This window comes from Bacillus rossius, chromosome 2, assembly GCF_032445375.1.
Source record: "Bacillus rossius redtenbacheri isolate Brsri chromosome 2, Brsri_v3, whole genome shotgun sequence".
Classification (NCBI taxonomy): domain Eukaryota; kingdom Metazoa; phylum Arthropoda; class Insecta; order Phasmatodea; family Bacillidae; genus Bacillus; species Bacillus rossius.
In genome coordinates this window covers 104353918-104378004 of record NC_086331.1, presented here as the reverse complement: position 1 = coordinate 104378004, position 24087 = coordinate 104353918, and the positions used below count along the sequence as shown (strand labels likewise).

The 24087-nt window shown below is 36.6% G+C and overlaps 1 protein-coding gene across 1 annotated transcript in view; it reads left to right on the top strand.

The window, feature by feature from the left end:
- LOC134528943 (anoctamin-7-like) overlaps nucleotides 1–24087 on the top strand; it is an 86546-nt gene that overhangs the window by 5934 nt on the left and 56525 nt on the right. The window contains exons 4-8 of the mRNA XM_063362611.1: nucleotides 6097–6387; nucleotides 8350–8460; nucleotides 13692–13828; nucleotides 15416–15584; nucleotides 23232–23400. Coding sequence (XP_063218681.1) covers nucleotides 6097–6387; nucleotides 8350–8460; nucleotides 13692–13828; nucleotides 15416–15584; nucleotides 23232–23400 — 877 coding nt within the window. The remainder of the gene's footprint in view (nucleotides 1–6096; nucleotides 6388–8349; nucleotides 8461–13691; nucleotides 13829–15415; nucleotides 15585–23231; nucleotides 23401–24087) is intronic.

The following is a 24087-nucleotide window of genomic DNA, read 5'->3' as shown; positions in this document are numbered from 1 at the left end:
AACTTTAGTGCCTAGATATATGAGCAAAATAATTTTGCTTATTTTATGCTTTAAAATATGCCAAATATTATTTTTGTTTTTCTTATGTTTTAAAATGAATGTAATCCACACTATGCAGAATGTCTCAGACATCATGTATACAGCACGTCGTATCTATAGTTAGTTCTGAATATTTACAAAAATAACTTTTTCCTAAAACGGTTTAGAAATTTTACTGTAATAAATGATTATCACACCAAAGATGTTTGTAATTTTTTTTTTGTTATGAAGCAAGAAGTTAAGAGCTTAAGATGTAGTTGAATTTCACTTTTCACAAATCACCATTTAAAATACAAGAAACTACTTGGTTATAAGGTGTAACAAAATTGTGGATTATAAAACCACGTAAACAGTTGGCATCTGTGAAAATATTAAAAATAAAAATTTTCTTAAATTTCTGTTAAGCTGACGCAAAGTAATTGAAGTAACATTTATAAAACACTATGCTAACCAAATACACAAACATACACAAACATAAATATATGAATGCAAGTATTGGGTTTATAATTTATCATTTACCATACTATTTATATTTTGTGTGTATTGGGCAGCATGTGATGGTCCATGACCTCTTTTTAATTTGCGAGATTGAATTCGCTTATCATTTACAATCTATTTTTGTTATTATTTAATTACCCTCTATGAAGTTCTTAAAAAAAATTGTTTAATGTAAATTCATCTACAAACATATGACGATTCATAGGCCTTTTGTACTCAACAAAAATATAAATACATAAAATTTGTTTCAAATAAATAAACTCAGATAAGTAGTTAAATGCTTATTGTAATAAGAGTGAAATTAATTTCCATTAATAAAATATGACAGTTTCAAGTAACGACTATTTTTTAAGTTTTAATTTATTTATTTAGGAAGGAACTCGAATCTCACAGAACTCATCTCTTCTGTAGCAATTGAGCCATTGTGCGAGTGGTGAACACATTTCTTAAGTATAAACCTTAGGGGCTACCGAATGTACCGTTGGTTTCCGCCCTGTGCAGAACGTTAGTGGATTGTGTAAAAGTAACATTAGTTCTTAAATTAAACTAAGCTACTTCAAACTACAAAAAATTAACGTTTGTAAAATGTCTAACAAAATACTTTAAATAAAAAGACAATCCTTCAGATTAAACATATGCATTTACAAACCAACAATTAATCGTACGAACCAGACTTTTACAGCTAAACATATTTTATGGAAACGAGTGTTATAAACTAATTATAACTATCATCGTGACAGACACTGACGGGCCTCTTGATAACTGACCAGACTGAGTCCGAATGACCTCCCATCCCTCAGCTGATTCCCACCTGCCACCGCTCAGCTTATTCCAAGTGTGACCATTCAGCCGATTACCACTTGCCACCACTCTGCTGATTACAATCTGCCACCGCTCAGCCAATTCCCATCTGCCACCGCTCAGCTGATTTCCATCTACCACCTCGTAGCTGATTGCCACCTGCCACCGAACAGCTGATTCTTATATGCCACCGCAAAGCTGATTACTATATGCCACCGCACAGCTGATTCCTTAATGCAACCGCACAGCTGATTCCCATCTACAACCCATCTGTTGATTTCCATCTACCGCCTCTAAGCTGATTCCCATCTATAGCCCGTTTCATACTTATAATGCAGTACAGAGTAAATGGCTAACACGGTTGCTAAGTTGATACAGCCCAGACTGTTAAAATTTCAAGTCTCATTCTGTATACTATCATTAATCATAATAAAGTTTTATATTTTTTTTAAATGATACTATTTTTAATATTTTTCTAAGACGAGAAAACAATGTCTACTGACAGTATTAATATAAATGTAATCATCCTGAAAGATAACAATAATTACTAAACACCAATTATTATTTCACAGGAAAAACTATTTGTAACCGTCAGTCACTAATAATAACAAGGAATCATATGAAAGTATGTGCAATGCTGAAAAGAGAAAATGAAATGAAAATAAAATGGTATAAACACAATGTAAACAAAAAGGTTTGAAACCAAGATGTAATCTTTTAATTATATATCCTTATAAATAAAAAAAATAAATTATTAGATAATGCTCTCCGTGGAATACACCAGGAAAATGTATTTCCACGATTCTCATTCCGAATTTTACATTACAAAATACAATTTTTCCAGTATATTAAAAAAAATTAATTACAGTATAAAGTTGTGACTGAAACTTTTGGGTTCTATGGTATACATCTAGCAACAAATCACACAGAAACGTGGACAGCGCAAAAACAGAAATCGTGCATTGACAAGAGAAAAAATTCCCATTTAAATTCACACTGCAATCTAAGCATGCGATACGCTATACCAAACTCAGCTGATTCCCATCTACCCCCGCTCAGCTAATTCCCATCTACCAACGCTCAGCTAATTACCATCTATTACCGCTCAGCTGATTATAATCTGCCACCACTCCTGATTCCCATATAGCACCGCTCGAAAAATTCCTATCTGCCAACACTCAGCTGATTCCCACCTGCCATCACCACAGCTTATTCCCATCTGCCACCACCCAGCTAATTCCCACTTGCAACAGCTTAGTTGATTCCCACCTATCATCGCTCAGCTAATTCCCAAATGCCATTGCCTAGCTGGTTCCCATCTGTCACCGTCCATTTGATTCCTATATTCCACCACTCAGTTGATTGCCATCCGCCACTGCCCAGCTGATTCCAATCAACAAATATTTTGACAATTTCCACCTGCCACCATTCAGCTGATACAATCTGCCATCGCTCAGCTAATTCCCACCTGCAATCGTAGAGCTGATTTTCAACTTAAACCAATCAGCTTAATCCCAATAGCCAATGCTCAGCCGATTCCCATCTGCCACTAGTCAGCTGATATTCACCTACCACCACTCAGCTGATTCCCACCTACAGATATTTAGATAATTCTCATTCGCCACCGCCCTTCTGATTCCCACCTGTCACCAATCAGTTTTTAGCCACCGCCTTACTGATTCCTTCATTTTGGCGCTCAGCTAGAGCCCATCTGCCACAGCTCAGCTAATTCCAACCTGCCACTGCACAGATAATTCCCATTTGCCACCTCTAGGCTATTTTTACCTGCCACCACTTAGGTGATTCTCACATGCCACCGCTAAGCTGATTCCCATCCGCCGATGCTAAACTATTTCACAACTGCCACAGCCCAGCTGTTTCCCACATGCCAGTGCTAAGATAATTTACATTTGCCACAGCTTAGATGATTCCCGTATACCACTGCTTAGATTAATCCTACCTGCTTCAGCTCAATTCCATCTACCACCGCTCAGCTCATTTACACCTGCTACTGCTCAGCTAATTTCCATATGCTACAGTTTGGAGATTCCCATCTGCCACTGCCAAGGTGATTCCCATCTGCAACCTCCTGCTAATTCCCAACTGCCACATCTCAGCTGATCCCACATTCCATCATTCCGCTGATTCTAACCTGCCACTGCACATTTGATTTCTATCTGCCACCGCCCACCTAATTCCCACCTGTTACTGTTCAGCTGATTCCCATCTTCCTCAGCTCAGCCGATTTCCATCCATCCCAGTTCAGCTGCAGATTTCCACCTGGCACCCATTAGCTGGTGCCTACCTGCCACTGCCCAACTTATATCCATCTTCCACCGCTCAGCCGATTCTCATCTGCTACCGCTCAGTTGATTCCCATGTGCCACAGCTCTGTTGATACCTATTTGCCACCAGTCATCTGATTTCCACCTACCACCTACCACCATTTATCTCATTTCCACATTCCACTGACAGCCGATTCCCAACTACCACCGGGTCGCCTCTGCGCCATCGCCCGAGACCTGCACCATGGTAGGCGCCTGCAGAGGCCCACTGCTGCGTGAGGCCAGACACCGTCCGATGGAAGGGAGCCTGGACAACCACGCCTTCGTCCTCATGAATCCATTCAATGTCTGAAAACTGGAAAATTTATTACTATTAATATTATTAAAAACATGCATCAGTATTAATCTACATAAAAATACCAATAATATCACTATGAAAACTATTATAAATTTGAATTAATATTAAAAACTTTTAAAAAAATTGACATTTTTTATGTCCCTTTTGTCATTTTGTTACCTTGAAGGTAAATTTAATTTTGTGGAAATGTTCTTAAAGTTTTTTATATTAACATTTCCCAAGGTTTAAGCTGTTACTTATTTCGTTTCGAACAACTCTAGTCCTAAGAAACAGATTTTTAATAAATAGAAATTTAACTATTGAATTTTGTACCAGCGAAAAACCAAATAAGTATGTTGATATTTTCTATATGCATTAACCTACAACCGCATACCAAATTATTTACAAAATGCTTATTCAATCGTTAAGAAAGAACATGAGTGTCAACACCTGCTTGAAATACTCCACCCTGATTAAGACAGACCAAAACGATAATTACAGAATTATATAATCCATTACATTTTATTTCTTCAATATCTTAGTAACTGACACGTCTGTTTAGAATTATTGAGACCAAATGATACGTTACTCATAGTCCCAATGGGTTAGGTGTACAATTATTAACGAAAAACTATCATATTTTAGTTTCTAGCAGGTGCCTGAAGAAATTTATAGCCCAGTAAAAATATGAGGTGCGACGCGCAGCATAATCAAAATATGAAGAGTTGCGAAAAGTGTACAAAGTTCTAGTTTCATGATCACACTATGCACAAGTTATACCAAGCTCCCTTCTATATATTTCAAAGACTGCAGTAACTCAATTAAAAATACATTTTTCCGCACGATTATTAGTACTCAGATCAAGATCTGGTGATGGACAGCTCGCTCTCGCACCAGCACAAATACTACACCACCTACCTGAGCAGCAGTCATGTGAGGTTGTTTCCGCAGGGTTTAGAGAATTAGGAACAGGACGTGGTGATGGGAAGCTCGCTGCCGCATCAGCACGAGGACCGCACCTCATACCTAAAGAGCAATCATATGAAGTTATTCCTTTGTATGAAAACCACTCAGACCAGTGACTGTTGATAGACAGCAGGCTATCGCCCCAGGAAGAGGACTGCACCACCTACCTGAGTGAAAGTTGTATAAGGTTTTTCCGCATGATAAAAATGACTAGGACAACGGATGGTGATAGGCCATTCGCTGCTGCACCAGCACGAGGACTGCACCACATACTTGAACAGCAGTCATGTGAGGTTGTTTCCGCAGGATGAAGAGGACTCGGACCAGGTCCTGGTGATGGGGAGCTCGCTGCCGCTCCAGCACGAGGACCATTCCTCATTCCTGAGCGGCAGTCAGATGGGTTTGTTTCCGCAGGATGAAGAGGACTCGGACCAGGGCCTGGTGATGGGGAGCTCACTGCCGCTCCAGCACGAGGACCATTCCTCATTCCTGAGCGACAGTCAGATGGGTTTGTTTCCGCAGGATGAAGAGGACTCGGACCAGGGCCTGGTGATGGGGAGCTCGCTGCCGCTCCAGCACGAGGACCATTCCTCATTCCTGAGCGGCAGTCAGATGGGTTTGTTTCCGCAGGATGAAGAGGACTCGGACCAGGGCCTGGTGATGGGGAGCTCACTGCCGCTCCAGCACGAGGACCACTCCTCATTCCTGAGTGACAGTCAGATGGGTTTGTTTCCGCAGGATGAAGAGGACTCGGACCAGGGCCTGGTGATGGGGAGCTCACTGCCGCTCCAGCACGAGGACCATTCCTCATTCATGAGCGGCAGTCAGATGGGTTTGTTTCCGCAGGATGAAGAGGACTCGGACCAGGGCCTGGTGATGGGGAGCTCACTGCCGCTCCAGCACGAGGACCATTCCTCATTCATGAGCGGCAGTCAGATGGATTTGTTTCCGCAGGATGAAGAGGACTCGGACCAGGGCCTAGTGATGGGGAGCTTGCTGCCGCTCCAGCACGAGGACCATTCCTCATTCCTGAGCGGCAGTCAGATGGGTTTGTTTCCGCAGGATGAAGAGGACTCGGACCAGGGCCTGGTGATGGGGAGCTCACTGCCGCTCCAGCACGAGGACCATTCCTCATTCCTGAGCGGCAGTCAGATGGGTTTGTTTCCGCAGGATGAAGAGGACTCGGACCAGGGCCTGGTGATGGGCAGCTCGCTACCGCTCCAGCGCGAGGACCGCAGCACGTACCTGAGCGACGGGCGCCGCAAGGTGGACTTCGTGCTGGTGTACGAGGAGACGTGCGCTCGCGGCGAGGGCGCGGCCAGGCGGCGCTCCAGCGTGGCCGTGGAGGCAGTGCAGGGCGTCGGCTCGAACAAGTGCCTGAAGAAGCGCAGCGAGAAGCACACCGTGTGGAGGTGCCGCTTCATGCAGAGCCTGGTGCAGGCTGGCCTGGACATGGAGCAGGTACATCTGGCAGCATACTAGCGCCGACTTGCCTGCGCTTTGTGGTGAACGCTTGTGTGTTAGATTCATCTTCAGGGGTTTTATCTTTGATTCTCTTCTGTGGGACCGTATGCCGCTTTACTGTTGAATTCTGAACATTTTTGTAAGTTTTGTTTTGGACAAAATTATTCTGAAACAAAGCAGGTTAGTGAGAAAACCTTGGATTACTATTCTAGATCACTGAAAAATCCTCTTAATAAGCACATATGGCTCTTCTGCGTATAATTTTAAAAATTTTAAAATGTTGTGAAACCTATATACATTACAAAAAATTATGAATCACAATAAAAAAGGGTTAACATTAATTGCGATATTTTTACGTGGAATTTTCATTAAAATAAAATAAATTAAAAATATTATATACTTTCACTTTTAAAATCACTTTTATTCAACAGTGGATTTATTTTAGTATTATGCGAGTGAGACAAGTTATAATATATTTAAATAAATAAATAGGATATTTAAGCCTAGTAAATCTAAATGTATTCATTGTATTTTATGTTGATTAAGTATGTATCCGCATTACATTACGACATTTTAAAACACGAAGGAATTTACACAAGCGGTCCTAAGGGGGAAATAAGAACATAAAGATGTCACAATGGTTTCAAGAGTTATTATGTCCATTACAAAAGAGCGCATGTAACTCAGTACACGTGGTAGAAGTGAAACTTCTTTAGTAATTCAAATCTCGACTCGCAATTATATAAGGGGTAAAACGGAAGAGAGGGAGGGGGAGAGAGAGAGAGAGAGAGAAAGAGAAAGAGAAAGAGAAAGAGTGAACACAGACAATTTTCTAGATAACTTATACTATTAATAGGACTTGAGGAAAGTATTTAAAGGATCAAAATGAAAACATTATAGCAAAAATATCAGTTAAATTAGGGATTTATTTCCTCGATATTTACACAAATATTGATATTATAGCTTCATGGAAACCAAAATATGAAATGTACGTAAGCAACCGTTCACACTTTGTTTACAATATTTTTAACGTTTATAATCTAACCTAACCGAGCATTTACACAAATTTATCGTATTTTAAATATCATTTACCTGACCTAACTAAATCATTTAACTGTTAATTATTGGTAAAATACTTAATATGTTGAAATGCCATTTCACATAATATTCTTGTCGTTTTCACGTCAGAAACGTGGCAAAACAATGTGTCACGAATAAGTTACATTCAAATTCTTCAAATTCGGCCTTGAAATTTTACTCTCATTGCGCCCAAAGAAGTTTCACTTCAAAAAATAGTATCGTTTATTTATTACTCACAATTTGGATTCGTTACGGCAGGGATCACAATTGAAATATCTTCAGAGCGTTAACACAGGGTCCTTATTGGGGTAGTTATTTCAGTTTTAGTCATTTCAAAATAAAGAAAAAAATTAATTACTAAATTCCAGTGACCTCACGGGACCAACTATTTGTAGTAGCTGGTCACTGTTAGCTTCAGGCATTCAATTGTGTACTTTCTATGCTTTAACGGGTCCAAATATCCAAAATTTAAATTTAAAAAATAATTGGTTTGGCCTTAAAATTATTAAAACCTAGATGGTTAACTGTTCCTATCACCCCCCCCCTATTAATAAAGGTATTTATTAAATATATGAAATCTATTTAAATGTATTGATAAAACATCCACTGCTATACAGAGATTGATCATTTTTAATTTACTTGAACATAGTATAGCAATTAAACTATTACACAGATTGATACGAGATATTTATTTAACATCGCGTAGGACAGCCACAGTCTCTTCGTTCTTAGCAGCGACATTCAGGCCTGAGCTTTAGAGCTTTTAAACTTGTGTCACATTCAACACATATTTTTGGATTCTTTTGCACTTGCGCTGAATATGTGTTGTCGTAAGTGTTCTGTCTGTAAATATACTAATTCATGGAACATTTTTTTCAGGATATAGTGGAATGTGGTAATAAGAAGCTAATACATTTCATTAAACTACATGCGCCTTGGTCTGTGCTGTGTCACTATGCAGAGGACCTGAATATGAGAGCACCATTACAGGTACTATTTGTTTTTTTTCTGTGTTTTTGCTTGTTGAATAGTGCCTATCAAATGAAATAGTCAAATACATGTTTATTAAGTAAGCAACCTTTAACATTATCAATAATACGTTATAGATTATGGGTATGTGGTAATATAAAGCCGTACTTGTGTACACGCGCTAGAAGTTACACTTCTATGTCATTACTAAAAAATTAACCTGAAATATTTTAAAATACATACTATATCACTAGGTTTATGTTTGTGTATTTGTGTTTGCTTAAGTGACTTAAATCAGGCTGTAAATACTTCCTACAAACAAACCTTAACCTTATTGAGCTGACTGAACATTGAGGATTAAACGCAAAAAATGTCATCACGGAATTCTTTCATTCAAATAGGCGTAGAATAAATATAACAGTTCCTTGAGTCTCTACAGTATGATAATGCTGCTCTATCTCTTACTTATGATGTTTACTACAGGATTATTTAATTTTAATGCCAGCATTCTAACGTACTTTTTAAGTTACCATTATTTCTTGTTATGACTTTATATTATAACAAAAAGTATTACATGATTGTTTTGCGATTATGAAGTTTTATTTATTAATGATTGTAGGATGTGTATGTTCTGTGATTTTCACGGAAGCAATATATACGGATAAATCACGCCGATCCAACCTTCTTTTCAAGATTTATGTCCCTAAAGTGTAACTTCCGTTCGCAAGTACTTCCTTTCGCCAGTACTTCCGTTCGCGCAAACGCGCAAGCAGCCAAAAGCTAAAATTTCCCTCCCAAAAACGCTCCCAAGGAAGTACAATTCAAAACCATTTTTTAAAAATATCTATTTTTCAACAAAACTTAAGTATTTGTTTATATTTTTTATAATTTTATATAATTAGTATTTTAGATTGATTTTAACTTCTATGTAACTAAATATCTGGGCACCAAAGGTTTTATTTGCATAAAAGTGAAATGGAGGTAGCAATACCTTCACCATTAAAACACACATATTTTGCTCTCCCTGGACCGCTGATGTACACCCTAGGGAACAAATTGTTCCACCGTCCTTGTCATATTTACACCTTTAATTGTTCTCTACGACTGCTGTGCATTGTAATAGTGACACAAAACCTGTTTGATTATTAGATTTTACATCAATCACATCTTTATTCTTCGTCCAACCATTCATAGGGAATGGGAAAAAGTTTATCGGCCGCCACATTCATCCATACAAGTTCTCGAGCTGTGTGGCAGGCGTTCGTTTAGAAAAAGAAAATTTTAGTACTTTATGATGCCTTATAACTAGCGTGTCTGTAAAATTCTGATACCATTCTAACCGCTCAGGCACTTCTTGTTTAGCTAGCATCATATAAAGCTTGGAAGTGTCGCAAAATAATTCCTCACCATAATGGCACAGAAGCGTCGTATCTTTAGGTTACCATTTATGCTACTGACGTATGTTAGGACAAGAGACAGACATTGGGTTGAAACCCGGTTTACAGACTATTCTTAGTGCAAATAAGATTTATTTGAGATATTAAAACTGAAAATATTTTAATAAATCGTACTACAAACAAAAGATCCACAATATTTGTTTTAAGTTGATTTAGTGCGACTAATGTTCTGTTAATACTCTTCTCATTCTCTTAGTGTAGTTATCCACGACACCGAACAGAGCGAGACACGCCAATTCACATGAAATGTTGAACGCATTGACTTTGTGCCTAATGTTCGTGGCTCATTCCCGTGAAAACAAGATGTGCAAGAGAAGCGAACGACCTCTAGTTTTGAGACGTTGCCTGCATCGGTGTGCTACTCCTGTGTTTGTTAACCTCCCTTCGTATAGCCTCCATGGCTCTTCATAACCCACCCACTCCTCATAATCTACAACCATCCTCATAGTCTCCAACCCATCCTCATAGCCTCTACCCCTCCTCATAGCCTCCACCCCGTCCTCATAGCATATACCCCTCATCATAGCCTCCACCCCATACTCACAGCCTCCACCCCTTCTCATAGCCTCCACCCCGTACTCATAGCCTCCAACCCTCCTCATATCCACTACCCTCTTACAGCTTTCACCCCTGCCTCATAGCCTTCACCCTTTCATCGTAGCCTCCACTCACTCCTCATAGACATCACCCCCTCCGCATAGCCACCACGGCTCCTCGCCAGCTCCTTGTTCTCGGGTCTTGGAAGCGGATCCGAAGGACAGTGAAGTACCATATTCCCGCGTGAAGTCATTGGTTTTTGGTATTTCATTAATTTTTGAGAATTAACACAACTTTAATCGTTGTCAATGACTACAATCTTATTAGCTTTTTATATCTCTTAATGCGTGATCGCTCTCTTAACAATGGCAAATTTGCAAAATTAAACGATATAAATTTGTTAAGACATAAAAACTGTTGAAACAAATGGCGTATTTCGTTTCCTATTTCAAATTTTAAGTGATTTAATAAAAAAAAATTGTTTCGAAAATTATTTTGTAACATACCAAAATTCAAAAAATCAATAAAAAATCACTATTCAAAAAAAAGTTTGATTTAAAATGTTAATATGGCTTTTAAAAAGAAAGAATTTTTTTTACTAAACTTGTAAATAATTTAATAGTCTTGATTTCATAATACATTTTGTATTAAGTTAATGGTTTTTTAAGTGTGTAATTTTTACATAGAAATATTACTTAAATTGCCAATGTAAATCAAGAAATAGGGATATTTTTATTGATAATAAGATAAATTTTGTATTTTTTTAAATCTTTTTATAGATTAAAAATAATATATAAAATTTAATTGAATGGTATGCAGATATTTAAAAAAATTAAAAATTTTAATTTTAAGGATTGAAAAAAAATAGTCTGTAAATGTTGAACGCACAACATATTTTAAGTAACTGCAAATAAAGTCGTGTAATTTAAGCCAAATATTTGACAAAGAGGTTTGCCAACACCAAAATTTCAATATGATCTTTGACTTGATGTAAGTTTTTGGACATACGCCATTGCTAAGAACTTTTTCTGTTGAAGAAAAACTAATAAATAAAATAAATAAATAAAAATAAAAATAAAAATACTCAAAAAAAGATACAAAAAACACACAAAATTAAGCAAACAATTGCTGTTGTCAACAAGGATATGAACACCACAAAATATTCCGAAACAGGAATATGGTCAGCAAACAAAGAAAAAACAAAGAAAAATGTACTAAGAGAACGAAAAAATCCCCACAAATGATGACAACACAAAAATATTGAAACCCAAAATAATTCAGCACAACAGTTGAAGCGAGACAAAAAACATGACAAAACGAAAAAACAAACAAATACAATAGTTTTACCTAAACAGAAACAAGCGACGTTTCGGGAACTGCTATCTGCTCCCGTCCTCAGGCAGAGACGCACATGGTACGGAAACACAGTCGCACCTGTGTTTCCGTACCATGTGCGTCTCTGCCTGAGGACGGGAGCAGATAGCAGTTCCCGAAACGTCGCTTGTTTCTGTTTAGGTAAAACTATTGTATTTGTTTGTTTTTTCGTTTTGTCATGTTTTTTGTCTCGCTTCAACTGTTGTGCTGAATTATTTTGGGTTTCAATATTTTTGTGTTGTCATCATTTGTGGGGATTTTTTCGTTCTCTTAGTACATTTTTCTTTGTTTTTTCTTTGTTTGCTGACCATATTCCTGTTTCGGAATATTTTGTGGTGTTCATATCCTTGTTGACAACAGCAATTGTTTGCTTAATTTTGTGTGTTTTTTGTATCTTTTTTTGAGTATTTTTATTTTTATTTTTATTTATTTATTTTATTTATTAGTTTTTCTTCAACAGAAAAAGTTCTTAGCAATGGCGTATGTCCAAAAACTTACATCAAGTCATGCACTCCCATTGCACAAATCTTTTAAAGATAACAATATGATCTTTGCTTAAAAATATGAGAATTTGCTAAAAATAATGACATTTTGAGTTTTCCAATTAAACTTTTGAGATAAAAGACACTCTTTTTGTGTTGACATGTCAACTTGATAAGACCAAAAGTTTTTTTGTAAATCAGTTTTTTTTTTCAATTTGTTTACACATATTCCTAAATGGCTCTCAACTAGGCCCTACGTTTTTACAATAACGTATTCATATATTTTAATCAAACATGCGAATTATTAAAAATCGCATTATATTATTTTCATATACAATCAAAGCTATAACAACTTTTATTGTTTACTCATTAACTAATATGCTTATTTGGAAGGTATTGCAGTGTATGCGAATCAGTTAAGTAGAACGTTTTAATTAATGAAATTAGTCTGCGAGGTTAATGGATCAAAAATTAAACAAAGTTTCTGTATTACTACAGCAATCAATATAATTAGACACTTTTTGTCATAACTATAATTTTTTATTGCCATGAACATTTTTGGAATTATTGTAAATTATGGAATTTATGGATTTACGAAGGAGCTAGTGGTTTTCAAATGCTTGTAAATAATTATTTTTATTGAGAAAAATTTCCAAGTTATTACATTTCTAATTTAATACAATACAAAAAATCATATGAGGATTAAAAATCTGTAGAAATTATTTTAATTCCTAAAAATGTTTTAAATTATATGTATGGACAAATAACAAGAGAAAATTGTTTTCTAGGTATTTATTTTTATGAGACCCATATTTTTAAATGTATAATTTATGACAAAGTAAAAGAAATATGTTTCCAAACCATTTTTTTAAAAAAGAGGTACAGAGGTCAAATCTTAATCTCTTTGTTGTGGAAATTTATTCTATTCGTTTAAATGATAGGAAAATATGCAATGAGAAATATTATACATATGCACAATGCACATGTATACTCTACGTAGACTACGTACACACAGACGCACGGACAGAAACACGATTACTAAAAATAATAAAAAAACAATTCTATGCAAAATCAACCAAAATATACAAGAGTTGAGGACATGCTAATAAAATGGTGTACATCCAAATAAAGGTGCCTAAAACGTTGTTGATGTTGACATAAAATGATTGGCTCAAACTGTAATCTACTGTTACTTGGGCCCCAAAATGACGTGCTTTAAACAAATTGTTCAAACTTATCAGGGAAATAAAGTGTTCACTGAATGCTTCTAAAAAATTGCATTTTCAACATTTTTTTATTGGTTCGTACGTGGTAGTTTTAAAATGTCGTAGCAATGTTTTTCGAAAATTTTGTTTTTAACGTTTTCTCAGTGTAACTCAATTCCTGCTATTCGTTTTTACAGGCACATCCGAATCCTTCAATAAATTGGTCTGATGTTCTGCTGCGGTCGTTTAAAATTCCAAACATCATGTACGAAGAAGTTCCCAACAAGCCCCTCAACTACTACACATGCCCTTTCAGGAAGTCAAAAATTGACAGGTAATTAATAACTATTGCATATTTATGTAGTCTGTAACAAAACCCGGCTCTTAAGTTATTCAGCTAAAGGTTTTACAACAGATTTCTGTTAAGCTATATTTTAAGTATTTTATACAGCCCATTTTGTTTTTACTGCTCATGCGGATTTCTCTTCTAGTTTGGAAGTTATTACATACAGTATTCACATTTAATGCATGGTTACCAGTGGCATGATCGAACACAACCACCAATAAATAATTTCTGAAAAAAAAATTTTAAAAGTTTGTAAGTTTCCAAAACCTCACGTACCTACTATAAAATGTTAATAGTGTTATATTATCCATAATATTTAAATGATCAAATTTATAATTTCCTACCCTCCGTGCAAGGGAATTAAAGTGTGATTAGTGGAGAAAAAGGGTGCCTAAAAATAGGCCAATTAATTTTTTACAGTTTTATTTACTACTAATATTTACATTACTAATTCAATCATCGCACTTAATGTCTGTTCACAAATCACTTGCACTTAAACATGTATGTTCATTAATCACTAAATATCTGTCCAGTCCACAGTTCACACTCCTCATTGGAGCTAGGCTCAACAGTGGTTCGCCCCTTACCTCGCACCTGTCCACATACAGCCTCACGCCACTCAGTCGCACTCGCATGGTCTCGTCGCTCCTTCGTCGCGCCGCTGGCAATTGGGGTCTCTCGTCTTCGCCAAACTCACGCTTCACTCAACTCGCTTTTTCAGAACTCCCGGATTTCCCGCGGAGGCCGGCGTCACTGATTTTATATCCTTGGCAGTCTTTCTGGAACCGACTGGTGTGGTTGTGCGTCATCTCGGGCCAACACGACGCTCGAAGCATCCAGAATAACGGTGCTTATTCACACCACTCCATGCGGAATTCCCAGGTCGCTGAGGGATAGATAACAGCGCCGAGGAAGGTGGCGCGGGGACAGGGGGATGGCGAAGCCGGGCCGCTATAATCCGTGAAGGTATGCGCACATGACGTCATTGGCCGTGCGGGGCCGCCAGGCACTTGGCGTGCGTTACGCCCTTGCCTCCCAAGTTCGCAACAAATGTCATATTTAAGTGACCTAAGACATAACTAAAGTAGTGATCTCGGCCCCGGGACTGCTGTTACCAGGGAGAAGAGAAAGTTGACGGTGGACTGTGATTGGCCGGTGGATTGGAGGACACTTCTGTGTTCATCGGTCAATGAGCCGTGACGACAGCTGCTCGTGATAGGTTATTAGAAAATATATGTTCTCCGATACCTCGAGGTGACTGCGAGCCAGGTACTATACTGACCTGAAAAACCGTTACGAACAAAATAACAATTCCTGTAGCAATGGCAAACTAAGTAAATTGTTGTTAAGAAATTTCTACAATAGGCCTAAACTTAAAAATATGAATATTATTATAAATTAGAGACTCTGTATTTTTTTTAGACTCCTGTAACAGCAGCGCGTATCCAAGTTTCCGTAGTGCAGCGCACAACAGATTATCGTGTTTATTATTTCTTTTGTCTTCCAGACTGGCAGCAGCGTGGTGTGCGGAGCTCAACAAGTCCCGCATAAAAAAAATTTCTCACTTTTCTATAGGTTTCTTGGCAGCGACAACCCGGATACGTATTTCAACAACGGCCAAAGAAGTCGCATCTTGTTCGAGATACTGTCCACCGCCATTTTCGGGAAGAAGAAGAAAGGCGAGGTGGGGATTGACCGGCTGGTGGAGGAAGGAGCTTACACGGCCGCCTTCCCTCTTCACGACGTGAGTGGCCCGCTGCCAGCTGCACTGGCCTCGTTGACTTCACCTTCAGCTGTGTCTTCGCAGTGTTCAAGTGTGTCCGTGTCACATCCGTAGAATGCTATCAGAGCTGCAGATGGCAAAAACAAGATTAGTTTCTTATTTTTGAAGTACCATATCAATAAAAAAAATTCGGTAAACAATATTCCAACAAAAGTGGAATTATTGCCATTTTAACAGTATACAGTGATTCATTTGTAAAATGTGTAAAGCGTATTTTTGACGTGATAACGTCTTATAAATCGATGAACGCCGGCTGCACGCACGAAAAAGTGTCACGTTCCGCCTGAGCCGAGCCTGCAAGAACCGGCCAACCACCGTGCGAGAAAATCTTCTATAACATCAAAACGGTTAAGGCGGTCTTTTTAACTATTTTTTCTTGATTATATTTAAACAAATTATTTTAATTAAATTTGCAAAAACTGTAAATAATGTTTGAAAATTAAAAAGTATGCAATTTTTTATCAATGTTTTCTTATGACGTTATCACGTAAAATTATCGTCCGTAAACCGACTTTACAGACAACCCCTATTTTTTATTGAAGAAAGCTTATTTTAAAATAAATCCCTAACAGTTTATATAAATTTGTTAGTAGAATGTTTTGGTGGTTCAGCAAGCAGGGTGAATTGCCAAATTCTATATCATAAAAATTACATTTTATCTATGTAGGAGTTAACGTATTCTTTATGTGCTGGTAGTTAACAAATAAAAGGGTTCCGTTAAAAATAATATTGACACAACCATATATTTGACACACACATAGCTTTAACTTTAGCACTAAATCATTTGGAATTTTCAGAAAAATCCAAAAACTAAACAATATTTTAAAAAAAATATGGTTTTGGAATTGAATTGCCTTTCATTCATCATATTTAATTATCTGCATATTTTGTGATGGTATTATTTTAAAAATTGACTAAAACATGTTACTATTTATTACGCTGTATCTTACCAGTTTACATCATATTGTCTTGTCACTTGCTGTGATATCGTAATTTTTTTTGTAAGCTAAATCAGTTTCTAATCAAACAAACATACACACAGATATAAATAGAGAGTTTTCTTCTTGCAGTCAGAACGTAATAATTTAACACTAACAAAAAAAATTCATCTCAGGCCGGACCCCTGGTTGGCGACTTCCCGTCGCACGCTGGCACTCTGCTGGTAGCCGCACTTGCTGGCGCGTGCCCTGCGTTTGCTTCTCGGACTTGAGCTCTCGTCTGAAGCTGTTCATGTTGCAAAAACAATAGTAAACATTTATAAAACATCGCTACACATTACTACATTCTTATAACAACATTCAATGCAAATTTTCTGATCCATTTTCTTAAACAAATAGTTAAAATAACAAATCGCCGATGGTACCAAAACACATTTAAACTTTTTGGCAGCTCACAACAAACTCAACATTTAATATGGCTAACAATGAGCATATAATTTTCATACATGTTAACCAACAAGCAACAAAAAAAGTTCGATAGTAAAACAAATACAATCCGCGAAATTATAAAATTCCAGTTACTTTATGAACACACTTCGTACACCACGCCAGAGGACTGTTCGTGTATGTTTTTTTGTGATCTGGCCTGTTGACGCCATATCCCGTCTCATGTCAATATCGAGCTTAGCCTTTTGTATCTTAAGCATAGCCTCTGTATTGATCCTCTAATTATTCTTATCTTATTCCTTAACTATATCACACAGACTAATATATCAGCATTCTTCAAAGTCAATTGTCGGTATAGTTATCCTGCATTAACATTGAAACCAGAAGTCCAGCGAGGCTTATGAAACGAAAGCATAGCCAAAAGTCGATTATAAGCTCACTCACCCAACATTCATAAATCACAATTCGTACAAGGACTAATCCCAATGCATCCCCACATACCATAAGCTATTGGAAAGTTTACATATTTTTTGTAATGACCGAACGGAACACAAATTAAAAAGTTGGGCAAATCTAAAATATATAGTGCAGCGATTCTCGCCTTACGGCGGCGAGGTCACGACATACGTACACACACGAAGGCGCGTCATCAGGTACTTCTGAGGAAGGGGTCAGCCCGGTCCTGTGCCCTATACAACTATACAAGGACACATCCCAGTGTAGAGATGCCGGGGAAACCACGGGAAACATGAGCCATCCCAAATGTGACTCCAACATCTTAAGGCCCTGCCGCACTGCCAAATTTGACAACAGAGTTGGAGGGTAAATGTAGGGAAAAAAAATAGCTTCCGTTTTCAACAAACAAATAAATTTGTACTTATATTCACAAACATATATTTTAAGTCTTGTCACACTATCAATGTTTACTATTGTTGAGCTAGCTCAAACTTTTAATCATTAATCTTATTTTGAAATATAAATAGTTAATCACGTAAACGGATAGAAAATTTGATCTATTTCGGATTTTTGTCCATTTCTTAACAAAAAATCAATTCAAACGCCGTAATGCTCGTTACAAAATAAAATTAAAGTTATACTATTTTTAAAAGTAATAGAAATATTATTATCTTTTTTAATATAAATTTATTTTACAGACGATATTCATATTATTATTATTTTAGTTTTTCTATACAACATCTTAAATCGTCCGTATGCTCTTTGCCATTTCCAGGAAACAGACACCATTTACATACGTTTTCGCTGAGAACGATTCTCATTGGTGTATTCCGTTCAACATATATCATATTTAAGTACCTGTTTAATATACAAAATATTTTATGGCAACTTAAGTCATCCAAGTAGTCAGACAAACATAGCTGCGCTAGTGACGTTTTCGATGACGTCATAACCCTTCAACATTATTTGGACTAACATATCGGAATGTGTTGGAAGCGAACGTTTTGTGACGTGACAGTAGTATATGAATGGGGCTCCGAGGATAGGTTCCAGGAATTGGATGGTGGTGGTGACGGCTTCCTTGGAACCTAAATTTTGAATCATGACGTCACAACCGCCATCTTGGAATCGAGCACCTCACGAACCTTTTTTTTTTCGTTACGCTTACATGGTGACCTTGACGTCACAGCGGCCATATGGCGAAGGATTACCTTGACTATCTTTATCTTTGATCTTTCCCTTCACCCTTGACCTTGAATTTGATCTTAACCTTCACCCTTGACCTCGAATTTGACCTTAAAATTTAACCTCAATCGCCATCTTGGATTCTGCCATCTTAAATTCCGCCATCTTTATATCGATTGCCCCACTCATATACGTTGTAGTTTTAGTTATAGTATAATCTTCTGCCATATTGAACTCTGACGTCACGTCCGCCATCTTGGATTATGATGTAACAGCCACTTTTTATATTCTGATGTCACAGCCGCCATCTTGTGGCCTTGTGGCCTTGTAACTTTGTGGCCTTGTGGCCATGTGGCCGTGTGGCCTTGGGACCTTGAGGCTTTCTAACCTTCCAGTCTTTCAACTATGTAGCCTTGTTATCATGTAGACCTTTATCCCCTAACCCTTTATCCCTTCAGCCCTTTAGCCTCGTAGCCTTGTAGCCTCGTGGCCATGCAGCCTCGTAGCTTCGTAGCTTCGTAGCTGACGGACAGCATCACTGTCTCCAATGTAGAAAAAAGACCACGAGGTATTCTAAAGACCGCTTATAAACCAACCTTCCGTCCCCAAACAACGACGGGGAAAATCTTCTGACGGGAAAATTTTGAAAGTTTTACAAACAGTTAGTTACTAGAAAAAACAATCCGTCCGCGCAGTGTTGGGTGCTGCCACACCCGGAGTGCATACGCAACTAACAAACCCCGCTATTTTGCAACACTTATCCGTGCAACCCAAGGAGTAGGGAGGAGGCGCCCTAACGGTGGATATGTGAAGCATGTGCCATACCCCCAATTATACCCAAAACATTGTCAATGTCGCTTATTTGAGTAATAAATAATGTATTGTGAATTCATGTCCATTATATTTTTTTTTCAAAAATATATAAAACAGCCAAGTTATGTGATTTGATTTACTTTTTCTGTTTTTAATACTTAAATATAGTTTAACTAAATTTAAAACCAACATAAAGGTTTGAGATAAAACTGAGCCGGGTATTGAATACATTTTAAGTATTCGTCATTCAGTTAATATGAATTACACCTAAATTAAATATTTTTACGGGTTTCCATTGGATAAATCATTAAATAGTCAGTGGATATTAGCGGTTCGGAGGAAAACTGGAAAAGCATCAGATAGCAGATGTTAGTCTGTTCATTTTTAACCTGATGTGATTGTGAGATGTATGAAGCAAATCAGATGGTGGCTGTGACATTATCTACGATGGTCGCCTCCAGAAGAGGAAAACAAAAGGCTGTTGTGTCGTCAGAATTCGAAAAATTAGCTGTCATGTCAGAATTCAAGGTGGCGGCTGTGATGTCAGAATTCAGTATGGCGGAAGGTTCTAGCGTAACGAAAACTGCAACATTTGTAAGTGGGGTACTTGATTTCAAGATGGCATAATTCAATAAGTCGGATGTGATGTCAAAATTAAATATGGTAGAAGGTTCTACCATAACGAAAAGTGCAACGATCATGTGTGGAGCACTTGATTTAAAGCTAGCGTAATTCAAATGGCGGAATCCAACATAGCGACTAAGATCAAAGGTCACTGTAAAAGTCAAGGTAAAGTTCATAGTCCAGAAGGTTAAGTTCAAAGTCAAGGTGAAATGTCAAGGTAAAAGTCAAGGTAAAGGTAAAGGTCAAATGTCAGTGTCATTTAATATGTCCGCCATGACGTAAAATTCACAATGTCAGCGTAACGAAAAAGTGCAACGTTCGTGAGTGAAGGGCTCGGTTCCAAGATGGCGGCTGTTACATCATGACTCAAAATGTAGGTTACAAGGCAGCATACATCTCCACTACCACGTCCTGGAACATGTCCTCGGAGTCCCATTCATATACTACACGCGTTCTTTACAATAAATTTAACCCCCTCGCTTAGTAACTAAATAAATGTTCCATTTGTTGCGACATTGGCCACTTCAAAGATAATTGTTAATTTTGCTGTAAAATGGTAAAAAAAAAGTTCAAGTGATTCTGAAAGACAGTTGTCTGCCAGATGTCGGATATGGTGTGCCTTGGTACACATTAGGTACATTAGAAAATGAGTAAAAATAATTCGTTAAGCTGTTGATGGAGATTAATCTGAATACTAAGCGTCTGAAGAGAGAATACAGTATATCACCAAAGAACTGAGTACCTAAATATGAGACAAGTTAATTGAGTGCCAAACGAATTTAAATTTTTAAGTTTACACATAGCAATATGGGTAATTCTTATTATTAATATTGTTATTATGAGAGTTGCGTGTGACTAAAAAGAATGTGTGAAAAATGTGTGAAACCTATAGCTAACAAATTGATGGCAAGAACTATGTACGGTTTTGCTCATGATTTCAACTAAATGGGTAAACAATGTTAAGAGGAATATATTCTCCTCTTATTTTATTAAACACATAAAGGTTTTTTAATGAAAAATTAATTATTGTCCTTAAATCATTATGTTATTTATAATTTTTAGATCTCTTAAAATTCATATGCAAGTAGATTGCTAACGAACTTATTTAACGTTAAATTACTGGAATAACTGAAAACATTCATCATCAGAATGGTATTTCGTTTAATGCATGCTTCATTTACAAAGGATAGTAATTGCTGTTCTCATTTTTGATATATAAATTTCATAAATGTTTAACTGACATTTATTTGTCTCATCATTAATCAGAAACATTATAATGAGAGAGTTTTTATATTGGCACATATATTGTTAGGTTCTTGCAGCACAAAAATTACCTAAATAACTACCAAAAATTGTCATTTTCTTTCATTCAACACGGTTATCTAAATGACATAAATAAGTTCACACAAATTGTTACTATTTTTACTTGCTGACTTGTTCTTGACCCTTTGGATCAATTCGCCAATTCGTAGGAATTGTCACAGCTTTATTTGTAGTTTTTAATACTGACATATATGTAAGAGTTTGTAGTTTATCTATACTTAATATTATAAAACTCAAGAGTTTGTAGTTTATCTATACTTAATATTATAAAGCTGAAGAGTTTGTTTGTTTGAACGCGCTAATCTCAGGAACCACTGGTCCGATTTGAAAAATTCTTTCAGTGTTGGATAGTACATTTATCTAGGAAGGCTATAGGCTATATTATATTATCAATAACATTATGGATCCTTACTAAAAGTCCAATTTAGAATCAAATGCGTTGGAGGGGGTTAGATACAACATGCAGTACACGTACGAAGTGTGTGTTGACGATGCCGCAGGCGCTATAAATTGCCACGCACTAGATGCCTTATCATTCTTAATTTTTCCATACAAGTTAAAAACACCCGTGTGATATTAACAACGAAGCAATCAGTACCCTCATATAGAATACATAGAGATAGTGTGAGGTATATATGTAGATATAAAGAGATAAATACAGATAGAGAGATACATAGATATAAAGGACTATAGATGTAGATAGAGATAAATATATATTTAGATACATGGATATATTATTTGTATATGTGTAACTACTTCAAACATATTACAAAACAAAACTGAATGAGGCATTGCAATTCATGCCGAGCATTAGCTAGATAATGGAATATTTTCAATATTAGTAGTCCCTTATTTGTCAGTTTTTTTTTTCTATATTGGGTTATAGAGTCTAGATTACATACATACCAGGTAAATAACTATACACTGGCATAACAACGTCTGTCGGGATCTGAAAGTGATATAAATTATTTTGCACACTTGACATTCAAATAAGAAGACAATTACTAACTACATCTGATCTCTAAACAGTTCCCCTTCACCCTGTGTTCAGCCCGGGCAACGCTGGGTACTGCAGCTAGTTTATGATATAATCTAAAAAAAATAGTTATATTTTCAATTAAAAAAATCAATTTTTTTCAGGCAATTTAAAAAACTAAGGAACATAAATCAATTTTCTTGATTAGGAACTCAAATTCATTGCGTTATTCGATTAATCAAAATAAATCTCCTTAAGTGACTTTTTTGAAGAATAGAAAGCAAAATTTAAGACACAGAATTAAGTCCGTTGATATCGTGCAATTAGTATGCTTAACGTTTATGACATTTTTTGTATAAGAATTATTTTCATAATAAGTGTTATATGTAGGTAATATATTATTTTCTGAACGTTGTGGGCTTTTCTAAAATGTATCATGCAGGTACAGTAGTTATGATTTTGTGACATTTAACACGCATGCATTATTATTATTATGTTGTTAAATACATTACTTAAACTTGGCATTAGAATATAAGTGCATGTTCTCAAACAAATCACAAATCATAAGTTATCTTCCGAAATATCAGCTAGTACCCTCACTTTAAAAAAGCAAAGTTTAAAATGCATCACGAATACGTTAATAAATTGTTAAAGGCTGAAATTTTAAAAGTCAGCCGCATGTTCCAAATATTTGAACCATATTTACTCCTATTTTATCTTCTACATTCATGAAATCTCACAAAATAATTGTTTGTGTTTACGCTTTTATCAAAAGTACAAGCTCTGAAATTGAGAAATGTTTTTGTATGCACTGTAAAGTATACAGTTCTGAAAAACCTCTTTCAGGGTCCATTTGAAGTGAACACGAAGCGAGGAGTCCAAGAAACGCCCATGAACCCACGCCAGGTGCTGTACTACTACTGGGCCAGATGGGGGAAATGGAACAAATATCAGCCATTGGATCATATCAGAGAATATTTTGGAGAGAAAACAGCGATTTATTTTGCTTGGCTTGGTATGTAAAATTCATTGTGATATTTAATTAATTAATGAGCTCGCGAATTCATAGCTGAGTTGATCGTAAGGCTCGTTCTTAAACTATTTATTTATTTTTATTTTTTCGATTTTACTTTTATGTAAGGGTTATTTTTAAAATTTAAACTTATACAGCCCTTGTATTTTATTTTCCTGCCACAAATATATCCAACAGCTATTTATATAGTGAGTAGAATATAAAAGTATTTCTGGAAAAAGGGTTCAGGGTGTGATGGAGGTGGTGGTGATGTCCGCCATCTTTGATTCTGACGTTACGGCGACCATCTGGGAAGACCTTGACCTTGATATTTGACGTTTACATTCAAAATTTTCCAAAAATTTCAAAACATTACTCAAATTTTCTCAAATTTGTCAAGAATTCGCCCAAATCCGCCAAAATTTCCAGTTTTCAGTCAAAAAATTTGACCACTAATCTCAAAAATCAAGTAAATTTAAATTTTCCTTTTTCGAGACAAAAACCGCAAAATATTCAATAACTTGGGATTCAAAAACCTCATAATTATTGTTTTACAAAAAACAAATCGTCCTCAAAGCAGCTTTAATTCCCCATGAGCAAGCCGCCATAAATCACCGAATCTAATAATCTCTACCATTAGGATGTCAAAGCCGCCATTAAGAATTGTTACTTAAAAATTGCAATTTTCGT